General features: G+C 44.6%; 1 protein-coding gene across 1 annotated transcript; it reads right to left on the bottom strand.

Moving 5' to 3' along the window:
• Nucleotides 1–16,759: 16,759 nt before the first annotated feature.
• On the bottom strand, nt 16,760–17,239 carry LOC114267835 (uncharacterized). The gene has a single exon (XM_028208907.2). It carries the CDS (start codon nt 17,237–17,239, stop codon nt 16,760–16,762), a length of 480 nt encoding a protein of 159 aa, XP_028064708.2.
• Nucleotides 17,240–23,434: the final 6,195 nt, after the last annotated feature.

The raw sequence follows: 23,434 nt of genomic DNA, 5'->3' as shown, positions 1-23,434 counted from the left end.
AATGAGTTAGCACTCTTTTGTTGTAACCAAGTGTTAAGTTGGAAAGCTGTAAGCCTTTAGGGCATTTGCTTTTGTTGTTAACATGTAATACTTTTGGTAATGGAACTCTGAAGAATAGAAGAAAGTGGAACTTTTACATATCAATGCATGTCTCTATTGATGGGTTTAATGTTATTTTTTTTTGAGGGCGTGACAACTTGGTATCAGAGCCTACCGGGTTCGAATACTTTGGGTACGTGGGAAGTGATTAGGATCATAATGGGTTTGTCTCGCTTGATAGAGACTTAGATGTAGTGTTATATGCTATGTGCTTAATTGATAACATGCTTATGTGACTATGTGAGTATGGGATTTAATTTCTAGGATGTTGATTGGATCCTTGGGTTTCTGTGAGTCTTGTTGGAAAGGCACTTGATCAATGCTGTTTCTAACCGGAACTCTAGTAACGCCTCGGGACTATCATTATCCGGAAATGAAATTCGTAAGTACTTATGTGTTTATGTGCTTACGTAGAGTGAATTACAGTTGTCCATGCATTAGGACGTGAGTGTTTAGTTTTGGCACATTTGTGAATGTGCTAACGTTTTGTATTACCTTTATTAGGATGTCAGGGTGAGGAAGAGGCGCTAGGCGTGGTAGGCCTGCGAGACAGGAAGTACCTTTACCGGATGATATTCCGGCAGTACAGGAGGGAGTTGGTCAGGCCAACGTGGTCGAGCCAGCGGGTCTGCAGGCTATGAGTGCCTTGGCCCGAGAGATAGCAGGAGCTTTGGGTATCCTCAGAGCAGGGAATCAGGCAGCTGAGGCAGGGCCTTCCTTCTTGAAGAGGGAGTTCTTCCGGTCTAGTCCGGACGAGTTTGTTGGAGATCCGAAGGAACCACTGAAGGCTGATGAGTGGTTAGAACAAATGAGTAAGACGTTCGAGATGCTTGGCATCGAGGACGGAGCTTTGAAAGTGACCTTGGCATCCTTCCAGCTAAAGGGAGATGCGGGTCAATGGTGGAAGTACGAGAAGGCTCGCGTTGGTGGTACATGGGAGGCGTTTGTGAATGCTTTCCAGGAGAGGTTCTTATCTGTAGTTGCTAGGGAGAAGCTGAGGGATCAGTTTGGCCGGCTTAATCAGCAGGGTATGTCTGTGGCAGAGTTTGAGGCCACTTTTACTAGTTTCTCCAGGTTTGCACCTGAGTTGGTGGCGTCCGAAGAACGCCGTTGCTATGAGTTTGAACGGAAGTTGAGGCGGGGCCTCAAGTTGAGGGTTGGTGGGTCTTACATCTGAGAGTATAGACATTTAGTGGATGCTGCAGCTCATATGGAGCTTATGATGCAGGAGGAAGACGAGGAGAAACATAGAGGCTCCTAGCGGGGCCAGGAGGGTCAGGGTGATGGCAGAAGACAGAGGGGTTATAACCCTCAGTAGTCTCAGGGTGGAGTTGCTAGATCGACCTTTCTGGTGCCGAGTGCAGGCTCGGAGAGAGGCAGTCAGGGAGGTTTGACTTGTTTTGCGTGTGGCCAGCTGGGTCACAAGTCTTCGGTTTGCCCGCAGAAGGGAGGGGGTCAGCGAGCTACTTCCTCCTCAGCTAGACCTCAGGGCCAGAGTCAGGGTAGGGGCCAACCCTTGTCTTGCTATCAGTGTGGTCAGCCTGGGCACCTGAAGAGGTATTGCCCGCAGTTGAGTGCTACTTCAGGGGCGTCTGGTTCTAAACAGACGCAGAGTTATCAGCCAGCTCAGTCTGTGCAGGCCTCGAGGGCCAATCCGGGAGCTTCGTCATCCCAGTCAGTGCAGCAGTCATATGCTCCGAGGGGTGAGCAAGTAGATCAGGGGCCTACAGGGCGCGTGTATGCTGTTACCGCGCAGGATCTAGTACTGACTCCATCAGTAGTGAGAGGTACTTTTCTATTTTGCAACTCGATTACAAGTGTGTTGATTGACACGGGTGCATCTCATTCTTTTGTATCTGCTGTATTTGCATCTGTTTTGGAATTGGAGTTGGCACAGTTAGCATCTCCTATTTGTGTGGTATCACCTATTGGTGGTGAGTTGATCTTGAAACAAGGTGTTAGAGGTTATGATATAGAGGTCGCCGACCATAGGCTTCCTTTTTCTTTTGTAGTTATGCCCATGAAAGGTTTTGATGTTATTTTGGGTATGGACTGGCTATCATCATACTGGGCTGTTATTGATTGTTACCGCCAGAGGGTCACGTTATGTACCTTGAGCGGGGAGTGGTTCCATTTCTTGGGAGACCGGGTTGGTAGTGTTTTGCCACCAGGGTATGATTTGCAAGGGCGGAGTGAGCTTAGTGGTCTACTTGCTAGCTTTGAGAGTGGCGAGTGTGATGAGACCCAGCTTGTGTTGCCGAGGGTGGTTTGTGAGTATTCGGATGTCTTTCCAGAGGACCTTGTTGATTTGCCACCTCACCGAGAGATTGGGTTCTCTATTGATCTAGTGCCCGGCATGGCACCGATTTCTATGGCACCTTACCGTTTTGCTCCAGCAGAGTTGGTTGAGTTGAAAGTTCAGCTCCAGGAATTGCTAGATAAGGGTTTTGTTCGCCCTAGTGTTTCGCCGTGGGGAGCACCGGCCCTTTTTGCTAAAAAGAAAGATGGTGCCTTGAGATTGTGTATCGACTATCGAAAGTTGAATCGGGCTACGGTCAAGAATAAATACCCTATGCCCCGTATAGATGATTTGTTTGACCAGTTGAAGGGTTCCCGTTGTTTCTCTAAGATAGACTTGAGATCAGGTTACCACCAGTTGAGGGTCAGGGAGTAGGATATTCCTAAGACAGCATTCCGTACGCGGTATGGCCATTATGAGTTTTTGGTGATGCCATTTGGGCTTAGCAATGCACCGGCAGTCTTTATGGACTTGATGAACCGAATCTTCCGGGAATTCTTGGATCGATTTGTAGTCGTTTTCGTGGACGACATACTAATTTACTCACCTTCAGAGGAGGAGCACGAGGAACACTTGAGAATGGTGCTTGAGTTGCTTAGAGCCCGTAGGCTGTATGCCAAGTTTGGGAAGTGTGAGTTCTGGCTGAGGGAAGTCAAATTCTTAGGCCACGTGGTATCCGGGGAAGGGGTGTCCGTTGATGCATCCAAGATTGAGGCAGTGCAAGATTGGGCACAGCCTAAGAGTGTGTCTGAGATCCGCAGTTTTCTGGGATTAGCTGGGTATTACCGTCGATTTGTGAAAGATTTTTCCAGGCTAGCTTCGCCGTTGACTAGATTGACTCGGAAGGGAGTCAAATTTGTGTGGAGTGAGACTTGTGAAAAGTCGTTCCAAGAGTTGAAGGTTAGATTGACCACTGCTCCAGTCTTGATTATTCCGGAGAGAGGGTTGGGTTACGCAGTTTATTGTGATGCCTCACAAGAGGGTTTAGGTTGTGTGTTGATGCAAGAGGGGAAAGTGGTAGCTTATGGCTCACGTCAGTTGAAAATTCACGAGAAGAATTACCCTACACACGACCTAGAGTTAGCAGCAGTGATCTTCGCCTTGAAGATTTGGAGGCACTACCTTTATGGTGAGAGGTTCGAGGTGTTCTCGGACCACAAGAGTTTGAAGTATCTGTTTACACAGAGAGACTTGAATTTGAGGCAGAGAAGATGGATGAAGTTCATTGAGGACTATGATTTTGAGTTGCACTATTATCTGGGGAAGGCCAATGTTGTGGCCGATGCCCTTAGTAGGAAATCCATTAGTGATGTAGCTTGTATAGCCATCCGGGAATGGGGGATGTTGGGTGTACTTGGCGAGTTTGATTTGCATCTGGGCAAATCTGTTGAGGCTGCGGCCTTGTTTTCTGTTGTTGCGCAGCCTACGCTTGTGACTAGAGTGTTGGAGGCACAGAAAGGTGACCTTGAGGTAGAATCCCTCCGAGAGAAGATCTCAAATGGAAAGGCTGAGAAGGGTTTGACGGTGTATCTCGACCAGAGTGTGAGATACCGAGACCGTCTGTGTGTACCGGAGTCTTGCCGAGAGGAAGTACTCCGAGAGTTCCATCATTCACGTCTTGCGGTGCATCCCGGAGGTACTAAGATGTATCGGGATTTGGGTCGCCAGTTTTGGTGGCGGGGTATGAAGAGAGATGTGGCAGTTTTCGTATCTAAGTGCCTAACTTGCCAGCAAGTGAAGGCCGAGCATCAGAGGCCAGCGGGTTTGTTGCAACCCTTGCCTATTGCCGAGTGGAAGTGGGAGCATGTCACTATGGACTTCGTTGTAGGTCTTCCGAGGACTCAGCGGGGGTAGTGATGCTATTTGGGTGGTTGTAGACCGGTTGACTAAGTCGGCGCACTTCATTCCCATGCGCGTGAGAGATTCGGTAGATCATCTCGCAGACTTGTATATTCGGGATATAGTGAGATTGCACGGGGTCCCAGTGACGATCGTGTCAGACAGAGATCCTCATTTTACTGCTAGGTTGTGGCAGAGCCTGCAGAGTGCCTTGGGTACTAAGTTGACCTTTAGTACGGCTTATCATCCTCAGACTGACGGGTAGTCCGAGCGTATTATTCAGATCCTTGAGGATATGCTTCGGGGTTGTGCCCTTGACTTTAGTGGGACGTGGGAGAGGCACTTACCATTGGTGGAGTTTGCCTACAACAACAGTTTTCAGTCTAGCATCGGTATGGCACCGTTTGAGGCCTTGTATGGCCGACCGTGTAGGTCTCCGGTTTGTTGGGCCAAGGTGGGTGACGCACCTTTGTTGGGCCCGGAGTTGGTTAGGGAGACGACGGAGAAAGTTGAGCTTATCCGTAGGAGGCTTGTTACAGCCCAGAGTCGTCAGAAATCTTATGCCGACCGTAGGAGGCGGCCTTTGGCGTTCGAGGTAGGTGATCATGTCTTCTTGAAAATATCACCTAGGCGAGGTTTGATGAGGTTTGGGAAGAGTGGGAAGTTATCCCCTCGATTTATTGGGCCTTTGGAGATCCTTGAGAGGATTGGCGAGGTTGCTTATCGTTTAGCCTTACCGCCACAGTTGTCCGGAGTTCATGACGTGTTTCATGTGAGTATGCTTCGGAAGTATGAGCCGGATCCATCGCATGTGTTAGATTGGACCGACTTAGAGGTAGATGAGGATGTCTCGTATGAGGAGAGACCGGTTCGGGTCTTGGATAGGCGGGATCAAGTCCTGCGTGGCAAGACCATCCCTTTGGTAAAGGTTTTGTGAAAACATCACGGAGTGGAGGAAGCCACTTGGGAACGTGAGTTGGAGGTCCGTGAGAAATATCCGGACTTGTTTATTAATGAGTAATCTTGTATTTAAATTTTGTAATGTTGTTGGACTTAAGAGCTTTATATATGTCTTAAGTTGTAAAACATTGGTAATGTTTTGGTTTAATGGAAGTATGTTGTAGAGCTTACCTTGATATGGGACTTGATTATGATATTGCATATGTTGGCTATATTGTAGAATTGGAGTTGTATCATGTCTATTAATTATGATATGAACTGTGAACCATGTATGTTGGAAATGGCCGAAAATTGAAGGAAATTGCATGTTGATAATGCACTTGCAATATATGTTGTGTTTTGCCTCTTGAAAAGAGATGGGATCGACCAGTAATGGGTCGGGTTGTTTAATATTATGTTGCAATATTGTTGAAAACGGAGAAAACCTGCTTTTGAAAAACTTGTATTTAATTTCGGGGACAAAATTCTTTAAGGGGGGAAGGTTATAACGATCCCGGTTGTCCCTTTACTGTTCTGTTTTGTTCCGGACTCGGTCCCGTAAAGTTGGTAGTGGTGTCCATCTTGTTGCCGTCCTTTAACTCCACTTGATTGAGTTTTAGGATGTTTTGAGCAGGGTTGTTACAGGTTGGTTAGGCCTTGGTTTCAATTCCTTGTTGTCCAGTTTTTAGGCGATCCGCTCGAGCGGGTCTTCTTGCGCTCGAGTGGGGACTGCACACCTCCAGTGCTTCATGTTCCTGCAAAACTTCTGCAGATGTGATTTTTACGCTCGAGCAGGTTTGTTTACGCTCGAGCGGTAGCGCTTGAGCGGGTTTGGTGGCGCTCGAGCGGGTAGTACTTTCTCGGTATAAGTTCTAGGAGGTGGAAATCTACGCTCGAGCGGACTGGGTTTCGTGCTCGAGCGGAAGTGCTTTATTCTTGTGTCTTGGCACTCGAGCGGGCCTTATTGCGCTCAAGCGTGTTCAGATTTTTGTTCTTGGCACTCGAGCGTTGTGTTCTCCGCTCGAGCGGGTCATACCTATATGAGTTATCCGCTGGGTGATTTTAAATCACTTTTTACTTTCCTTTCTCTCTCCTACTTTTTCTAAAACCCATTTTTGGGAGCCTCTCTCTCTAGAAACTCCCTTCTCTCTAGGGTTTGATCTAGTTAGAGTGTCCTCCTTCTCTTCGGCATTTGTAAAAGTTGTGTTGATCGTCGAGGGCATCGTTTTGATCCGAGAATCTTGGTCTTTGGAGCACTTTGGTTTTGGTCTCTTCTCCATCCGAGCTCTAACTTCGAGGTAGGGATATCCTACTCCTCCTTATGAGCTTTGTCTTTAAATTTTTGCATTTTGATATGTTGGGGGTGGTTGGGTAATTTTGAGAGAGTTTGGGCCTTTGTGTAATTTTACGAAAGTTGGTTTTTTTTTTTTTATTTATATAAAACCTAGATGCATGTTTGCCATGGAAAAGTGAAATTAATGTTGAAACATTAATGAAAATGGAACCTAAGGGTTGTAATGTTAATTATGAAAAATGTCCTAATTACATTGATTGATTAATTTGTATAATTAATTGTTGGAAATGAGGGATTGAATTGAGAATGTGGAAATTGGAAAGGGAAGGGGTTAAAGGGTGTAGTTGGATTATTTATCGCTCACCTAGTTGAAATGTTGATTATATATCCATTGTTGCATTTATTTTCTATATAGAAATAACTGCTTTGGGCTATCGGTGGAGGATAGTCTTGATTGTTGTAGACAATGCATGATGATTAGGCAAACTGAGACTAACCACTGGAATGTGTCATTGAGTTTGACGATTGAAAGAATACATTAAATTTATGTGTTGTGTGATGATGTATATAATTATTGTTTATATGCATTGTGTTATGTTGGAGGAGATAGGGGATGTACTCCACGATTTAGGAGAAGATAGGGGATGGACCTCTAAACTAGATGTTGTTGGGAGGAGATAGGGGATGGACTCCATAGATAGAGCTCATATGCTTATCTAGTAATGTGTTGACAGAGCTCATATGCTTGTCATTGGAAGTGTGATAGTGCTCTTACGCATATCTGTGGAAGTGATGATATAGCTTGTATGCTTATCTGTTGGTGATGATATAGCTTGTGTGCTTATCTGTTGGTGTGTGATATAGCTAGTATGCTTATCTACTATGAAATGGGAAAGTGCTTAATATGAGTTACTGTCTCATATGAGTTGTTTGGCCAGGTTCTGAGCCATGGTTATAAATTGAGAATTTAAAAGAATTGGAAAATGGATTGTAATATGGACTTGTATGTCATGAAACCGTAAAGTGTGATAAGGGAAAGTATCAGTGTTGGCCATCTATCAACTACTAATCTTTTAGTCATTGTTCATATTTGGTTTAGTATATTTCTACTGGGCTGTGGCTCACCCTATATGGGAATATTATTTTCAGGTACAGGTAGCATGCCACCTCCAAGGACGTAGCTTAGGAGGCTAGAGGCAGGCAGACTTTTGTTGTTTTATTTCTTTGATGTATTACATGTATATTCAAGCCAAGGGCTTAATGTGTAAATGAGTTAGCACTCTTTTGTTGTAACCAAGTGTTAAGTTGGAAAGCTGTAAGCCTTTAGGGCATTTGCTTTTGTTGTTAACATGTAATACTTTTGGTAATGGAACTCTGAAGAATAGAAGAAAGTGGAACTTTTACATATCAATGCATGTCTCTATTGATGGGTTTAATGTTTTTTTTTTTTTTTTGAGGGCGTAACACTAATTATTTCTCTTTATTAATATGTTATGGTTTTGTGTTTCGGAGCATTGAAACCGTGACCCCAAGAAACACACTCTGAACCTTATCACTCATTTTCATGTGCACGGACACTTAAGTCGTGACCCAAGAAGACACTTTCTACAAACCCTCATTTCTCTCTCGCACTTGAGCCTACTCCTCTCTCACAAGTATTGAAGTCGTGAAGCAAGAAGACACTCTGTAAACCATTTCTTCTATTTTCGCACTAAAGCCCCTCTCATATGTCTCACACTTAAGCCCTTCATGCGCGCCAGTATTGAAGCTATTATCCAAGAAGGCACCCTATGCAAAACCGACTGTTCTTGCTCATAGTGAAGGTGCCTCTTGCATAAGCACTTCTTCTTATTGTCTGAACCAACTCTACCCTTTCCGTCTAGAACACCCATTTTAGAAAAATCGTAGGTCAAAACCCCTCTCCACACAAAAAAAAAAAAGAAAAAAAAAAGATAATTAATGTAGCTTTTTTTTTTAGAGAAAAAAAACAAAGGAAAAATTAATAATAATTTTTAATTTTCAAAATTAATAAAAAACATTACCTTGTTTAGTATGGAGTTTTCAATAATTAGTTTTTAATTTTTAATCTGTATTTTTTTAGTGAACATTTTTTAATGTTATAATTTTTTTCTTTTTCTTTTTTTACTTTTTAAATCCCTTTAATTTAGATAAGGGCAAATTGCAGCAGTTGTCCTGGTACTTTGGTCATTGTGTCATATAAATGGTATGTGCCATATCTATATCTATATATATATATATATGTACGGAGAGGAAATGTTCGTCGCTGTCCATACTCTTTTCGTCCAAGCTCCTTGTCTATCCGATCGACCTGCGAGCACAACGACGATGAGCTGTCCGGCGGTGTGTTGCTAGAAAACCCCTCCGACGGTCAAGTTAGCACACAGAGAGGAAGAGAGAGATATAGCACAATGAAGGTTTCTCACCAAATGATCTCCCATCCCCAGCATGGGGGGTGCAGTCATGCTTATATACTTTCTGCACTCAACTCTGCACCCATTAGTCTCTTGACATGTGGAGCTGTTCTCCTATCTGTCAGCACAAATCCAGCGAACACCATCTAACCAAACCGCCAGACAACATTAGCGGGAACTCGGCAGCCCGGCGGCATCACCTCGGCCTCACACGACCGTGCTGCGTAACGAGTCCGAGTGCTCCACTTGTCGAGCTCCATAACAACCGAGCTCAGTAGCATTCTGGTAGAGCCGAGTTCAAGATCGGTCGAGCCGGTAAACAGAAGGCCTTTCCCGTTGAGCTAAACGTGCGAACCATGGAACCCAGGGTAGCCGACGATCATCCCGGCCAAATTAGCTCAGTCCAAACATGGGACCTAGACCTCGAGCCTGGGCCTCGATCGAGCAAGACCAATTCCGGGGAAGCCCAAGTTAGCTCAGCCTAAACAGGGGGCCCGAGCCTCGACCGGGCAAAACCCACTCTGAACAGGCCCAAGTTAGCTCTACCCAAACATGCTCGGCCCTATCCTGTCCGGCTTCTACCACGGTCCAAAGCCAGATTATAAATCTCCCTCTCAATTACCCCTTAATTTCGTCTGTGCAAGCGTGACTGGGATTACATGATTCAACCGGGGTAGATTCTCCTTTGATTCTTAGTTCGCAAGATGTTAACCGCGCTAATCCCTATGCTTGGTTTCTTGATTTGCTCGGTCAACGCCTCAACTCGCCTTCCTGTCTCTTCAATACTGACGTCGCCGTCAATAGGGACACGCGTCGATCATTTATTGGCCTCGAGCAGCCAACCCAGCCGTCTCTTCATATTCAAATTTAGGCGGTTCTTTTCTCTTATAAACACGCCACTTCCCCCTGCATTTTCTTCCTACTGTCTCTCCTTTGCTCCAGACGACCTGACGCTGCAGTGACCTCCTCTCTATCAAACACCTTCCTAGCCCTGGACTGACTTCGAGCTCGAAGATTCGACTGTCGCCCTCATTCTGGTAAGTTCTTTGAATCTCTTCATTGCTTTTTTATTTGGTATTTTACATTTTAGGGCATAAAGCCATAGGTTTTAGGATAGAGCTCCCCAAAAACCTTCTCTGCCCCTGCTCTCTTTACTGTTCTTCAACCTCAGTGATGAGCATGCGAAGATCTGGGGTGGACTAGGCTCCAGGTCTTCTTTTGATCCCAAAAAGCACCGAAACCGAGTAAGTTGCGAGTTTGCAAAACTCGTGTAGAAACCGAGGTAACGGAGTGCTAGACCGCTCAACCAGGCTAAAATCTGGTTCGCTTGAGCGGTCGAGCTTCTGGTTTACTTATGTGACCGAGATAAACTGGCATACCATATGATCGAGCTAAAGTCAAGCTCGTTTTGCGCGATCGCACTCCCACTTACACTTGCACTCCTTTTACTGCAGAGTCCAAGGGGACCACGCACCAACACCGAGGCTCTCAAAGACCGAGCAGCCATCAAACGAGAGTTTTTGCCAAACCAACACAGCCGTACTAAAACCAGCCGGCTACACATGGGGCGCTACTGCTTCCTGGTCAACACGCCGGTCGCATTAGCCGCGTTCTGGGAAGAATACGGCGTCCCCGCCGACGTGCATCTCGAGCTCGATGCCGAGGACACAGCCCCTTGGGGCAGACTAGACCAGTGCCCTTTCACCGTGCTGTTCATTATCGAAGGCGGCCTTCGCTTCCCTGTCAATCCTGTAATGTGCGAGTTCCTGAGGCGCACTGGGCTAGCACCAACACAAGTCTCAACCAACACCTATAGAATAATTAACGGGATAGCCGAACTGAACAACCGGCTAGGAATCAGCCTAGGATTAGCCGAGATACTCCGCCAGTACACCCTCGGGCATACAGGCGATGGACTTAACTACTACCTAAAGATCATACCAGGAAAGGAGAAGATTGTAACCGGCACCCCGGATAAAGATATGCACGACGATGACTTTTTCTGGTTGTCTAGAAACTATGAAACAACCGACGTGCCCGGCTAGTACATCAGCAAAAACTTTGGTTCGACACGTAAGCCGTGCTCACTGCTCGGTCAAATTATTTTCCTTCACTGTTCTGTACTAATGCCTTTTTTTCTTTTCCTTATTGCAGCCATTGAAGCTTTGCAAGCCAACTACCATAATCCCAACGAAGCAGCCATCAGAATCGTATTGCGGAACCGTAACCGGGATTACCACGAACTTCTCGGCTGCGTACCGACCTACAGATACTCCGCTCCTCACCGAAGTAGAGTAACAGACTTTCTCCAAGCGCCATCTCCACCTCCCAATCCAACACTACCGGACGTGCCACTAATCAGGTTGACCGAGGAAGAGGAAATGGCCAAGCGAAGCCGCATCAAGAACCTCATCACTGCCACATCCACCGAGCTGCCGAGCATCCCTTCCCGGGTAGCTGCTGCTGGTCAAACAAGCGGGGTCGTGGTTGCGTTGGCGTCAATTGTCGCGGTACAGCCTAGCAAGGACAGCCGTCGGGCTGGAAAAAGGACTCAGACCACCGACCCATCAGCCGAGCTTGTTGCGGAGCTAAGCACCGAGCAACCCGCGGCCACAACTGAGCCGACACCTCCCTAGAAGCCTCAATTGAAGCACCAGGGAAAAGAGATCCCGGCCAGTGCTTCGATCAAACGAGATAAAGAGAATCTCCTCACCTTCGACCTAACAAAAGCCCTGCTTCTACCGAGCGATGTGACCGGCAGCGACCACATGCCCGACATCTGGCTCGTGAAGTCCTCAGTATATGACCCGGGTAAGAATTTTGCATGTTTTATTCAAATTTTTCCAAGTGTTTGCTCGGTTCCCTTTCTCTAATCAAACTCTCTTCTTGCAGGCCATCTAGAAACAACACCTCATAATGGAGAGGATTCACAGACTCCAGCAAAAGGCGACCGACGCCGCTAGCCAGGTTGAGCATCTACAGACTGAGCTAGGATGGTCAAAGGCTTCTTTGGAGATTGCAAACACAGACAACTCCAAATTGCTCGGCCAACTTGGAGCTGCCGAGAAAGAAAGGGGCGCTCTCCGGGCCGAGCTGGAAGCATTGAAACAATCAAGAAAGGATGAGGTGGACGAGGCCAACAACGCAGGTTTCAAGGAGGGCGAAGAAAGCTACACTAAGCAAGTCGAGGCCACCAAGGACATATTCTTCAAGTCCAGTTGGAAGGCTGCTTGCGAATAGCTCGGCCAAGGATCTGGAACCGACGTGTTTACCTCTTCCCCAGCTGCCTTTCTGCCGACGTACATGGTGCCATATGCCAACGACGTCTTCAGTGCATTGTAGGCTGAGGCCGAGGAGGAAAGCGGGGACGAAGCCGAGGAAAATGCCGAGGGAGAAAACCGCCCAAAGTAGGCCGGCCAGGTGGAGACTAGCATCCAAGAAACCACAACTACGGTTGACCTGGAGGCAACTGCAACCGGGGATGACTTTGCTGACCTTTCCCCCTTAGTTTAGTTTTCTTTCTTTTTCTTTTAAGAATGTAACCGGGCTACATGCCCCACCTTATGTAATTCAGTTTCACATCAATGAAAAGTTTTGATTTCGTTAACTGTTGCACTACTTGTTAGACTGTGTTTCATCATCTCGGTAGGAACCCGTAAGCAAAACGTCAACTACTTTAGCCGGGGTAAAGCACTTCAGTTAAATCTTTTGAGTTGGGCAAATCACCAACCCTTTAGCCGGGGCAAAGCATCTCGGCTAAAGCCTTGAGTAAATCATAAACTCATTCAACCAGAGTAAGACATCTCTGTTGAAACCACAGAGTTGAATAAATCATCAACTCATTTAATTGGAGTAAAACATCTCGGTTGAGACCACAGAGTTGAGTAAATCATCAATTCATTCAACCGGAGTAAAACATCTCGGTTGAAACCACAGAGTTTAGTAAATCATCAACTCATCTAACCAGAGTAAAACATCTTGGTTGAAGCCACAGAGTTGAGTAAATCATCAACTCATTCAATCGGAGTAAAACGTCTCGGTTGAAACCACAGAGGAGTAAATCATCAACTCATTTAACCGGAGTAAAACATCTCGGTTAAAACCATAGAGTTGAGTGAATCATCAACTCATTCAACCGGAGTAAAATATCTCGGTTGAAATCTCAAAGTAGGCATCGAAAACAACAAAATGCATCAGCAAAGATAAGTCACTTCTATTATATTGACAAAAAGAGTATTACATGCAGAAGTACAGGGAGAGCAAGTCCTTCCACAAAAAATTACATAAGAATGTCAAATAATAAAAATAGTACAGTTTGAGGTTGGCCGTATTCCATGGCCAGGGTATGCCTTTTCCTTCCAAATCTTCCAAGTGGTATGCCCCTTTGCCCGCCAGACCGGTTATCTTGTAAGGCCCTTCCCAGTTTGCCCCTAGCTTGCCTTCGCCCGGTACCAGTGTGTTGCCTATGACGTTCCTTAAAACCTAGTCGCCCACTTTAAACGGTCTCGGGTGCGCGGTTTTGTTGTATTCCTGGACAATTCTTGTTGGTATGCGGCCACGTGGATCCAAGCTTTTTCTCGGCGCTCTTCAGCTAGGTCCAATTCCAGGGCGACTGCCTCAGAGTTCATCTTGGGCTCAAAATTTTCACTGCGAATGGTGGGCATGCCAATTTCCAATGGGATGACCGCCTCCATACCGTATGCCAAGGCAAAAGGAGCTTCCCCGATAGATCGCCTCGGGGTCGTCCGATATGCCCAAAGGACACTTGGGAGTTCCTTGGCCCATTTTCCTTTGGCTTTCTCAAGTCTTTTCTTCAACCCATCAAGAATGGTCTTGTTTGATGCTTCGGCTTGGCCGTTGGACTGTGGGTAAGCCGGTGTGGAGTTGTAGAATTCGATCTTCAATTTCTCACAAAATCCTCTGAATAAGCGCCCGTCAAATTGGGTCCCATTATCAGAAATTAGAATCTTGGGGACGCCAAATCGCATTATCACATTCTGCCAGACAAACCGTTTGACGTCTTTCTCCTTGATACTCGCTAAGGGCTCAGCTTCCACCCATTTGGTGAAATAATCCGTAGCCACAATGAAGAACTTCCGGTTGCCTGGTGCCGTTGGGAGTGGTCACACTATGTCTAGCCCCCACATCGCAAAAGGCCAAGGGCTTGTGAGGGGGAGAAGTTCTCTGGCCGGCTGGTGAATTTGGTGGGCAAACTTCTGGCACTTCTCACATTTTCTAACATATTTTTGAGCGTCCGCTTGCATGCACGGCCACCAATATCCTTGCGAGATAGCTCGGTAGGCTAAAGATATTCGCCCAATGTGACTTCCGCATATGCCTTCATGAATCTCGTACAGGAATGCATTCATGCTGTTTGGGTGCACACACTTGAGGTAAGGATCGGTGAATGACTTCTTGTATAAAGCACCAGATTGAGAGAGCCAAAATCACTTTGACTTCACCCGAACTTTATGCGCTTCCTTTTTATCGGTCGGAAGGGTCCGCTCTTTCAGGAAGAGGATAATAGGGTCCATCTAAGAAGGGCCACGCTCGGTGCAGAGTACTTCTGTCTGCTCGAGTTCCTCAATACTAGGCCTTGGAAGAAACTCAATCAGGAGAGGGCTGGGAGATGTTCTATCGACCATGGAAGCTAGGCCGGCTAATTCATCCGCACGGCCGTTTTCTTCACGACCAATTTGTTGGACCCTTATGGCCTGGAATCGCTTGATGTGTTCTCTTACGAGAGCTTGGTACTTGGCCATTCTGTCGTCTTTGGCTTCGTAGACCCCGGACACTTGGTTGATAACAAGTTGGGAGTCATTGTAAACCATCAGCTCGGAGGTGCGCAACTAAAGCGCGCTCTTGAGCCTGGCCAATAGCGCCTCGTACTCAGCCTCGCTGTTTGACGCAGGAAATCCGAGGGTGATAGAGTGCTCGATGGTCAGACCATCTGGCGAGATCAAAACTATGCCGAGCCCGACATCGCGATGATTTGAGGCTCTATCTACAAAAAGTTTCCACATTTCACCGACAAAGAGCTTTCAACACTCTGATGGGTCTTGGGAGGCTTGAAGGTTGATGGGATCACGGTCGCTCGGCTGTTCGGTTTCTAGTTGGCTCCTGTTCGGTTCCATTTCATCCCCCCTGGGCGATGCGGCACCGGACCCAACAGGTTGGTCTGTTATTCCCAAGTCCGGCGTCGCATTGCCAGGCTGCAGTACTGTGCCGGTTGGAGGTTCTATGGCGGGGCGCACAAGTTCCGCATCGCCAACATCGCCCTACTGTGCAATTTCTATTGAGTTTGCGTTCGGCTCCTTGGCTACCATGGCAAGATCCACCGGGCATACTGGATGAATTCCATGCGAGAATTCAGCGACAAAATCGGCCAATGTTTGTGCTTTTATGGCAGTTCGGGGTTGGAACTTGACGTTGAATTGTCCCAATTCGACCGCACACTTGAGGATTCGACTGGAGAAATCCGCCCGCTTGAACAAGGCTTTGAGGGGGAACTCGGTCAACATGACGATTGTGTGAGCATAAAAATAGTGGGCCAATTTCCTGGGGGCCATCATCAACGCCAAAGCAAGTTTTTCCAGCGACAAGTACCTCGACTCTACCGGTAGCAACGTTTTGCTCACATAGAAGATGGGGAAATGCTGGATACCTTCTGACTGGACAAGCACTGCGTTAACTGCATGGTGAGAAATGGCCAGGTAAAGGAAGAGTTCTTCGCCGGCTTGGATGTCACCAATAATAGAGGAGAAGACAGATACGCCTTGAGCTCGGCCAAAGCCCTGCCACATTCCTCGTCCCATGAAAACTTGGATTTTAGGGCTCGAAAGAAAGGGTGGCAGCGATCTGATGACTGGCTTATGAATCGGTTAAGCGCGGCGGCCATTCCGGCCAGATGCTGCACGTCCTTCGCCGAGTTGGGCTGCTTCAATTCTTGTATGGCTTTGATTTGTGTGGGGTCCGCCTCGATGCCTCGGTTTGTGACTAGGAAGCCTAGGAATTTCCTGGATCCCACGCCGAAGGCACACTTAGAAGCATTCAGGCGTAGCTTGTGCTGTTTGAGAATGGCGAACATCTCGACTAGGTCGAACAAGTGGTCTGCCTGATGCCTGCTTTTGACAACCATATCATCGATATAAGCCTCCATCGTCCGGCCTAGCAAAGGAGTGAACATTTTGGTCACCATCCTTTGAAAAGTTGCCCAGCATTCTTCAAACCAAAAGGAATGACTCGATAGCAGAAGAGTCCCCTCAGAGTGGTGAAAGAGGTTATCTCACGGTCGGGGCCATGTATGGAAATCTGATGATAACCGCGGTAGGCATCCAAGAAACTGAGCCTGTTATATCTGGCCGTTAGATCCACTAGCTGGTCTATTCTAGACAGAGGAAAGTTGTCTTTAGGGCAAGCTCGGTTGACGGTCTTGTAGTCAACGCAAACTCGGCACTTCCCATTCTTCTTTGGTACTACGACTGTGTTTGAAATCCACTGAGGGTAGTGCACTTCCTGAATAGCCCGTGCTTCAAGCAAGTTCCTTACCTCCTCTGCGACTACGTCGGCATGATGAAGAGCCGATCTCCTTATTCTTTGAATGATAGGGCGTGCATCCGGGAAGACATTGAGTTGGTGGCAGATAAAGCTTGGGTCAACGCCGGGCATGTCATACGACGTCCAGGCGAAGACTTCGATATTCGCCATCAAGAAATCTACCATCTTGGTTCTTTCTTGGGCGGTAAGGCTTGACCCTAGCAAAAAGAATTTGTTTGGACTTTCGGTGTCGATCCGCACTTCCACTAACTCTTCCACAGCCTTGTCCTCAGCCTTGGCGCCCACATCTTCAAGGACTCCCTAGCCTTCCGGTCCTTCAATCATTTGGACAAAGACTTTGGTAGCCTGGCTCCCGTTCACTACCACGAAGCATTGCTTCGACATGACTTGATCGCCCCAAATTTCCTCAATTTCCCCCATAGCTGAGGGGAATCTCATAACCTGGTGGTGGGTTGACGCTACAGCCTGCATAGCATGAAGCCATCCCCTACCGAGGATCAAATTGTACGTAGACGGCACCTTCAATACACAGAACTCCACCTGCTTGACCACGAATCCAGCTTTGACCGGTAAAATTATCTTTCCCATAGGCCACTCCGGTTGCGAGTTGAAACCAACCAGTGGCGAAGTTACCGGAGCCAAGTTTGTATCTCGGAGTTTGAGTTGCTTGAACGTATCGTAGTACATAATCTCAACCGAGCTTCCCTGGTCAATCAAGATGCACTTGACATCAAACTCTCTGACGTGGAGGGTGACCACTAGGGCGTCGTTCTGTGGCATTTGAATGCGCTCTAGGTCCCTTGTGGGGAAACTAATCACGTCTTTCTCCTCGGTCTTGCCCTTTTTAACCGCGGGCTGGACTGACAAAACTTCCCTTATATGTTCCACCTTTTTTATCATTCCTCGGAGCTCGCACATATGCACCGGCTCCACTATGCCGTGGATCACATTGGCCACTCCTTGAGCGGGCACTTCTAAGTCACCCAAACCTTTCGGATCAGCCGGGGCAAGATGCGCGGCTTTGACGCCCCCATCAATGTAAAGGTCTAAGTGATCGGCGGCGACTAACTCCTCCAAGTGTTGCTTCAAAGGCAAACAGTCCTCTGTCCGATATCCTCGCTCCCGATGATATGTGCAGCGGTACCGCGGATTGAAGCCCTTTTGCGCATCGCCTAACTTAGCAGGAAACCGAACGTAATCCTCGTTACGAATTTCACTAAGTATGCGATAGATTGGAATCTTAAAGACCGTGGTGATGCTCATCCGAGCATTTAACCTTCTGTTAGCATCAGCTGCATCATCGCGGGGGTATTTTGCTCGGTCATTTCGACGACCCCTACCCCGGTTTCGATGATTTGGTCTACGGTCAAATTCCCCGGCGCGATCATTTGGACGGTTAGGCTCCTGTTCGACCGCGTGTACCTTGCCAGCCGAGCGTTCAACCTTCTGTTAGCATCAGCTGCATCATCGTGGGGGTATTCTGCTTGGTCATTTCGATGACCCCTACCCCGGTTTCGATGATTTGGTCTACGGTCAAATTCCCCGGCGCGATCATTTGGACGGTTAGGCTCCTGTTCGACCGCGTGTACCTTGCCAACCGACCTCTTGTCTGTTACCACCGGAGTTGTCTTCGTGGTGGACACTGTCGCATCATCCTCTACTCGGATGTGCTCATTGATGCGCTACATTAGTTGCCCCATGGATGTCGGCTGGTTCATGGTAAGCGAGTCTCGCAGCCTATGTCTGACCGGGCGACCGCGCTTATATTGGTTGATTTCCAGGTTGATAGGGCAATCTAGAATCTCGTTGAATGTTTCCCAGTACCTGGAGTTGTATGCCTTGAGAGTGTCACTCAACTCCATCTTGACACTGAGAAGGTGGTCCACTTCCTTTGGTGTTTTGGTATTGGTTTTGAAACGAGTCATGAATGCTTCCGCCAACTGCTGCCACTTTTCGATGCTTTCCTCCGGCAGCCTCTCAAACCATTTCAAGCCTAATTCGCCCAAACTTGACGAGAAAATAAGGCACATAAGAGCGTCATTGCGCCTATGTCCGGCCATAACCTGCCGGAAGTGGCTTACATACATGTACAGATTGGTCTTTCCGTCATCAAGCGTAAACTTGGGCTGGTGAAAGCCCGCCAGGAGCGGTGTGATTTCTATCTCAAGGGAGAAGGGAGTGGCGTTCAGCCTCGCCAAATCTGTGTCTAGAGGGAGAGGCACGGCTGGGCAGGGTGCCGGCATTATGACCTCCTCACTGGCGTGACCCCCGTAAGATAGCCGCTGGAGTGCCGGTACCCTTTCGGCCTCCCATCGGCGAGCTCGCTATTTCAGGACATCCCTCAAGTCCTCTGAACGGACGGAGTAAGAATATCCCGAAGTGGTCGCCGGACGAGAGGGATGGTAGGTACTATTTGCGCGCTAGACTTATCTGCAGGCGAGTCTAGGTCTCCACCCCTATAGCTTCTGGTGACAGAAAGGGAGGGAGTGCACCGCTGGCTCTGGCTGCCTGAACGGTGGGGTTGGGTGCACTCATTGTGGTCTCCCACTCCAGCAACACCCTTCCCTTTGACCTGGCGTTTGAGAGCTTTCATCTCTGCCGCCATTCTCTGGATGATGGTGTCATGGTCCCTTAACTTGTGCTCCAAATGTCTAGCATGCGATTCTCTTCGCCGCCGGTGTCCGTCTGGGCTCCGTGAATGACCGAAACTTCTAGTGTGCTTATCTCGCGCATCTCTTGAATGTCCTCTTGGGGAAGTCTCTAGGTCCGCCATGTTCTGAACGGCGGGGAGTCCGTCTCTCCGTCTGGCTGATTCCGGGGTAATACCGTCAATGGCAAATAGCGGTATTTCGTCGTTGTTCGCCATTGAAAGCGATCGGATGAGCTTGGAAGACAAGATTTTTTCTGTTGAACCTTTCCACAGACGGCGCCAATTGTAGGGGAGGAAATGTTCGTCAGTGTCTATACTCCTTTCGTCTAAGCTCCTTATCTATCCGATCGACCTGTGAGCACAACGGCGGTGAGCTGCCCGGCGGTGTGTTGTCGGAAAACCTCTCCGACGGTCAAGTTAGCACACACTCAGGGAGAGAGAGGAAGAGAGAGATATAGCACAATGAAGGTTTCTCACCAAATGATCTCCCATCCCCAGCATGGGGGGTGCAGTCATGCTTATATACTTTCTGCGCTCAACTCTGCACCCATTAGTCTCTTGACACGTGGAGCTGTTCTCCCATCTGTCAGCACAAATCCAGCGAACACCACCTAACCAAACCGCCAGACAACATTAGCGGGAACTTGGCAGCCCGACGGCATCACCTCGGCCTCACACGACCGTGCTGCGTAACGAGTCCGAGTGCTCCACTTGCCGAGCTCTATAACAACCGAGCTCAGTAGCATTCTGGCAGAGCTGAGTTCAAGATCGATCTAGCTAGTAAACAGAAGGCCTTTCCTGCCGAGGTAAACGTGCGAACCATGGAACCCGGGGTAGCCGACGATCATCCCGGCCAAATTAGCTCGGTCCAAACATGGGACCTGGACCTCGGGCTTGGGCCTCGACCGAGCAAGACCAACTCCGGGGCAGCCCAAGTTAGCTCGGACTGAACAGGGGGCCCGAGCCTCGACCGAGCAAAACCCACTCTGAACAAGCCTAAGTTAGCTCAGCCCAATCATGCTCGGCCCTATCCTATCCAGCTTCTACCACGGCCCAAAGCCAGATTATAAATCTCTCTCTCAATATATATCTATACTATATATTAAGTAAAAGGGGGTTTTTAACCCCCAAGGCCTGTGGGAGTTTCAATATCCCAATCTGAATTTTCTAAATTTTTAATTAAAAAAAAAATTCAACATTTATTGATTTGGTCAAAATCCCATGATTAGCATTTATTAACTTTTTTCAATCCATATGTCTTTTCACATGCCTGCATTTATTGATTTGGTGAAAATCTCATGATCACCATTTAAAATCCCCTCAAACAAATAATTATAGATACAATCCGTGTATATTTACTGCAGTACCCTTTTCAACTTCTCTCATATACTATGGTTAGTGATAAGATTGTTAAAGTATTTTTATAAAAAATCTTAAAAAACATAATTTATATATTAAAACAAATCTAAAACAAATATAAAAATCTCTAATTATCCCGTGCATAGCACGGGTGATAGGCTAGTATCTATATACATATATTAAGGAAAAAAGGTTTCTAACCCCCAAGCCTTGTGGGAGCTCTAATAGCTCAATCTAAATTTCCCTATTTTTTGATTTAAAAATAAAAAAACCTTAGCATTTATTAATTTCTCCCAACCGCCAAGCCTTACCATCATAATAACACTTTAATGCATTAAGAACATACATAAGAAAAATTTCTTGAAAAGTCCAATACATATGAATTCCTTGAAAAGTCCTAACACATATGATTATTATCTCTCATAATAACATTTTAATGTATTAAGAACAAGCATAAAAAAAATTTCTTGAAAAGTCCAACACATACGATTATTATCAAAATATTAAACTTTAATATAATATATATATATATATATAAAAGACATTTAATTCCTTGAAAAGTCCAACACATATGATTATTATCAAAATATTAAACTTTAATATAATATAAAAAAAGAAAAAAAAAAGAGAAGACATTTAAAAAAGAAAAAAAAAGAGACATTTAAAAATCGCAATTCACATATATAGAAAATTGTAAACACAACCCATGCATAGCACGGGTGATATGCTAGTCTATACTATATATTAAGCAAAAGGGGGTTTTTAACCCCAAACTTTGTGGGAGCTCCAATCTCCCAATCTAAATTTCCTGATTTTTTAATTTAAAAAAAAAACTTAGTATTTATTAACTTCTCCTAACTCCCAAGTCTTACCCTCATAATATCACTTTAATGTATTAAGAACAAGCATAAAAAAAATTCTTTGAAATCCAACACATATGAATTCCTTGAAAAATCCCAACACATATGATTATTATCCCTTATAATAACACTTTAATGTATTAAGAACAAGTATAAAAAAAAAAATTTGAAAAGTCCAACACATATGATTATTATCAAAATATTAAACTTTAATATAGTATAATAAAAAAAGAAGACATTTAATTCCTTGAAAAGTCTAACACATCTATCTATCTATACTATATATTAAGCAAAAGGGGGTTTTTAACCCCAAGCCTTGTGGGAGCTCCAATCTCCCAATCTAAATTTCCTGATTTTTAGATTTCAAAAAAAAAAAACCTTAGCATTTATTAACTTCTCACAACCCCCAAGTCTTATCCTCATAATAACAGTTTAATGCATTAAGAACAAGCATAAAAAAAAGTTTTTTGAAATCCAACCCATATGAATTCCTTGAAAAATCTCATAATAACACTTTAATGCATTAAGAACAAGCATAAAAAAAAATTCTTGAAAAATCCAACACATATGATTATTATCAAAATATTAAACTTTAATATAATGTAATAAAAAAATATTTAATTTCTTGAAAAATCTGACACATATGATTATTATCAAAATATTAAACTTTAATATAATATAAAAAAAAAAGTCATTTAAAAATCACAATGTACATATATAGATAATTGTAAACACAATCCGTGCATAGCATGGGTAATATGCTAGTCTATACTATATATTAAGCAAAAGGGGGTTTTTAACCCCAGGCCTTGTGGGAGCTCCAATCTCCCAATCTAAATTTCCTGATTTTTAGATTTAAAAAAAAAAAAACCTTAGCATTTATTAACTTCTCACAACCCCTAAGTCTTATCCTCATAATAACACTTTAATGCATTAAGAATAAGCATAAAAAAAAGTTTTTTGAAATCCAGCGCATATGAATTCCTTGAAAAGTCTCATAATAACACTTTAATGCATTAAGAACAAGCATAAAAAAAAATTCTTGAAAAATCCAACACATATGATTATTATCAAAATATTAAACTTTAATATAATGTAATAAAAAAATATTTAATTTCTTGAAAAACCTGACACATATGATTATTATCAAAATATTAAACTTTAATATAATATAAAAAAAAAGACATTTAAAAATCACAATGTACATATATAGATAATTGTAAACACAATCCGTGCATAGCATGGGTAATATGCTAGTCTATACTATATATTAAGCAAAAGGGGGTTTTTAACCCCAAGCCTTGTGGGAGCTCCAATCTCCCAATCTAAATTTCCTGATTTTTAGATTTAAAAAAAAAAAACCTTAGCATTTATTAACTTCTCACAACCCCCAAGTCTTATCCTCATAATAACACTTTAATGCATTAAGAACAAGCATAAAAAAAATTCTTTGAAATCCAACACATATAAATTCTTTGAAAAGTCCCAACACATATGATTATTATCCCTCATAATAACACTTTAATGCATTAAGAACAAGCATAAAAAAAATTTCATGAAAAGTTCAACACATATGATTATTATCAAAATATTAAACTTTAATATAATATAATAATAATAAAAAAGACATTTAATTCCTTGAAAAGTTCAATACATATGATTTATTATCAAAATATTAAACTTCAATATAATATAAAAAAGGAAAAAAAAGACATTTAAAAAATTAAAAAAAAACATTTAAAAATCACAATTCACATATATAGATAATTGTAAACACAATCCGTGCATAGTACGGGTGATATTTATTTAATAACAAAAATATTTCATAATCTCTCTCTCCTAATCTCTCTCACAAATTTTCAAAAAAAAAATATTAAAACTTGCATTCTTTTTCTCTTCCCCAAAAAATCAGATAATATTTTTTTATTAAAGTTGTAGATATCTACCTATATTTTATATATTCTATTATAACATAACAAAAAAAAACAAAAAAACTAATTTTTTTTAAAGTTTATCTAAATAAACTTTAAATCAATAAAACTCACATGTTTATTACATATCTAACTCACATCATAATTTACTTAAATAATAATAATTAAAAACAAA

This window comes from Camellia sinensis, chromosome 6 (assembly GCF_055761805.1).
Source record: "Camellia sinensis isolate YWXY chromosome 6, ASM5576180v1, whole genome shotgun sequence".
Lineage (NCBI taxonomy): Eukaryota > Viridiplantae > Streptophyta > Magnoliopsida > Ericales > Theaceae > Camellia > Camellia sinensis.
Note: the sequence above shows the minus strand (reverse complement) of the source record. Positions and strands in the feature narration are given on the sequence as shown.

Coding starts and splice junctions, on each gene's coding strand:
- LOC114267835 (XM_028208907.2), bottom strand. CDS start 17,239: ATGCCACAGAACGACGCCCTAGTGGTCACCCTCCACGTCAGAGAGTTT.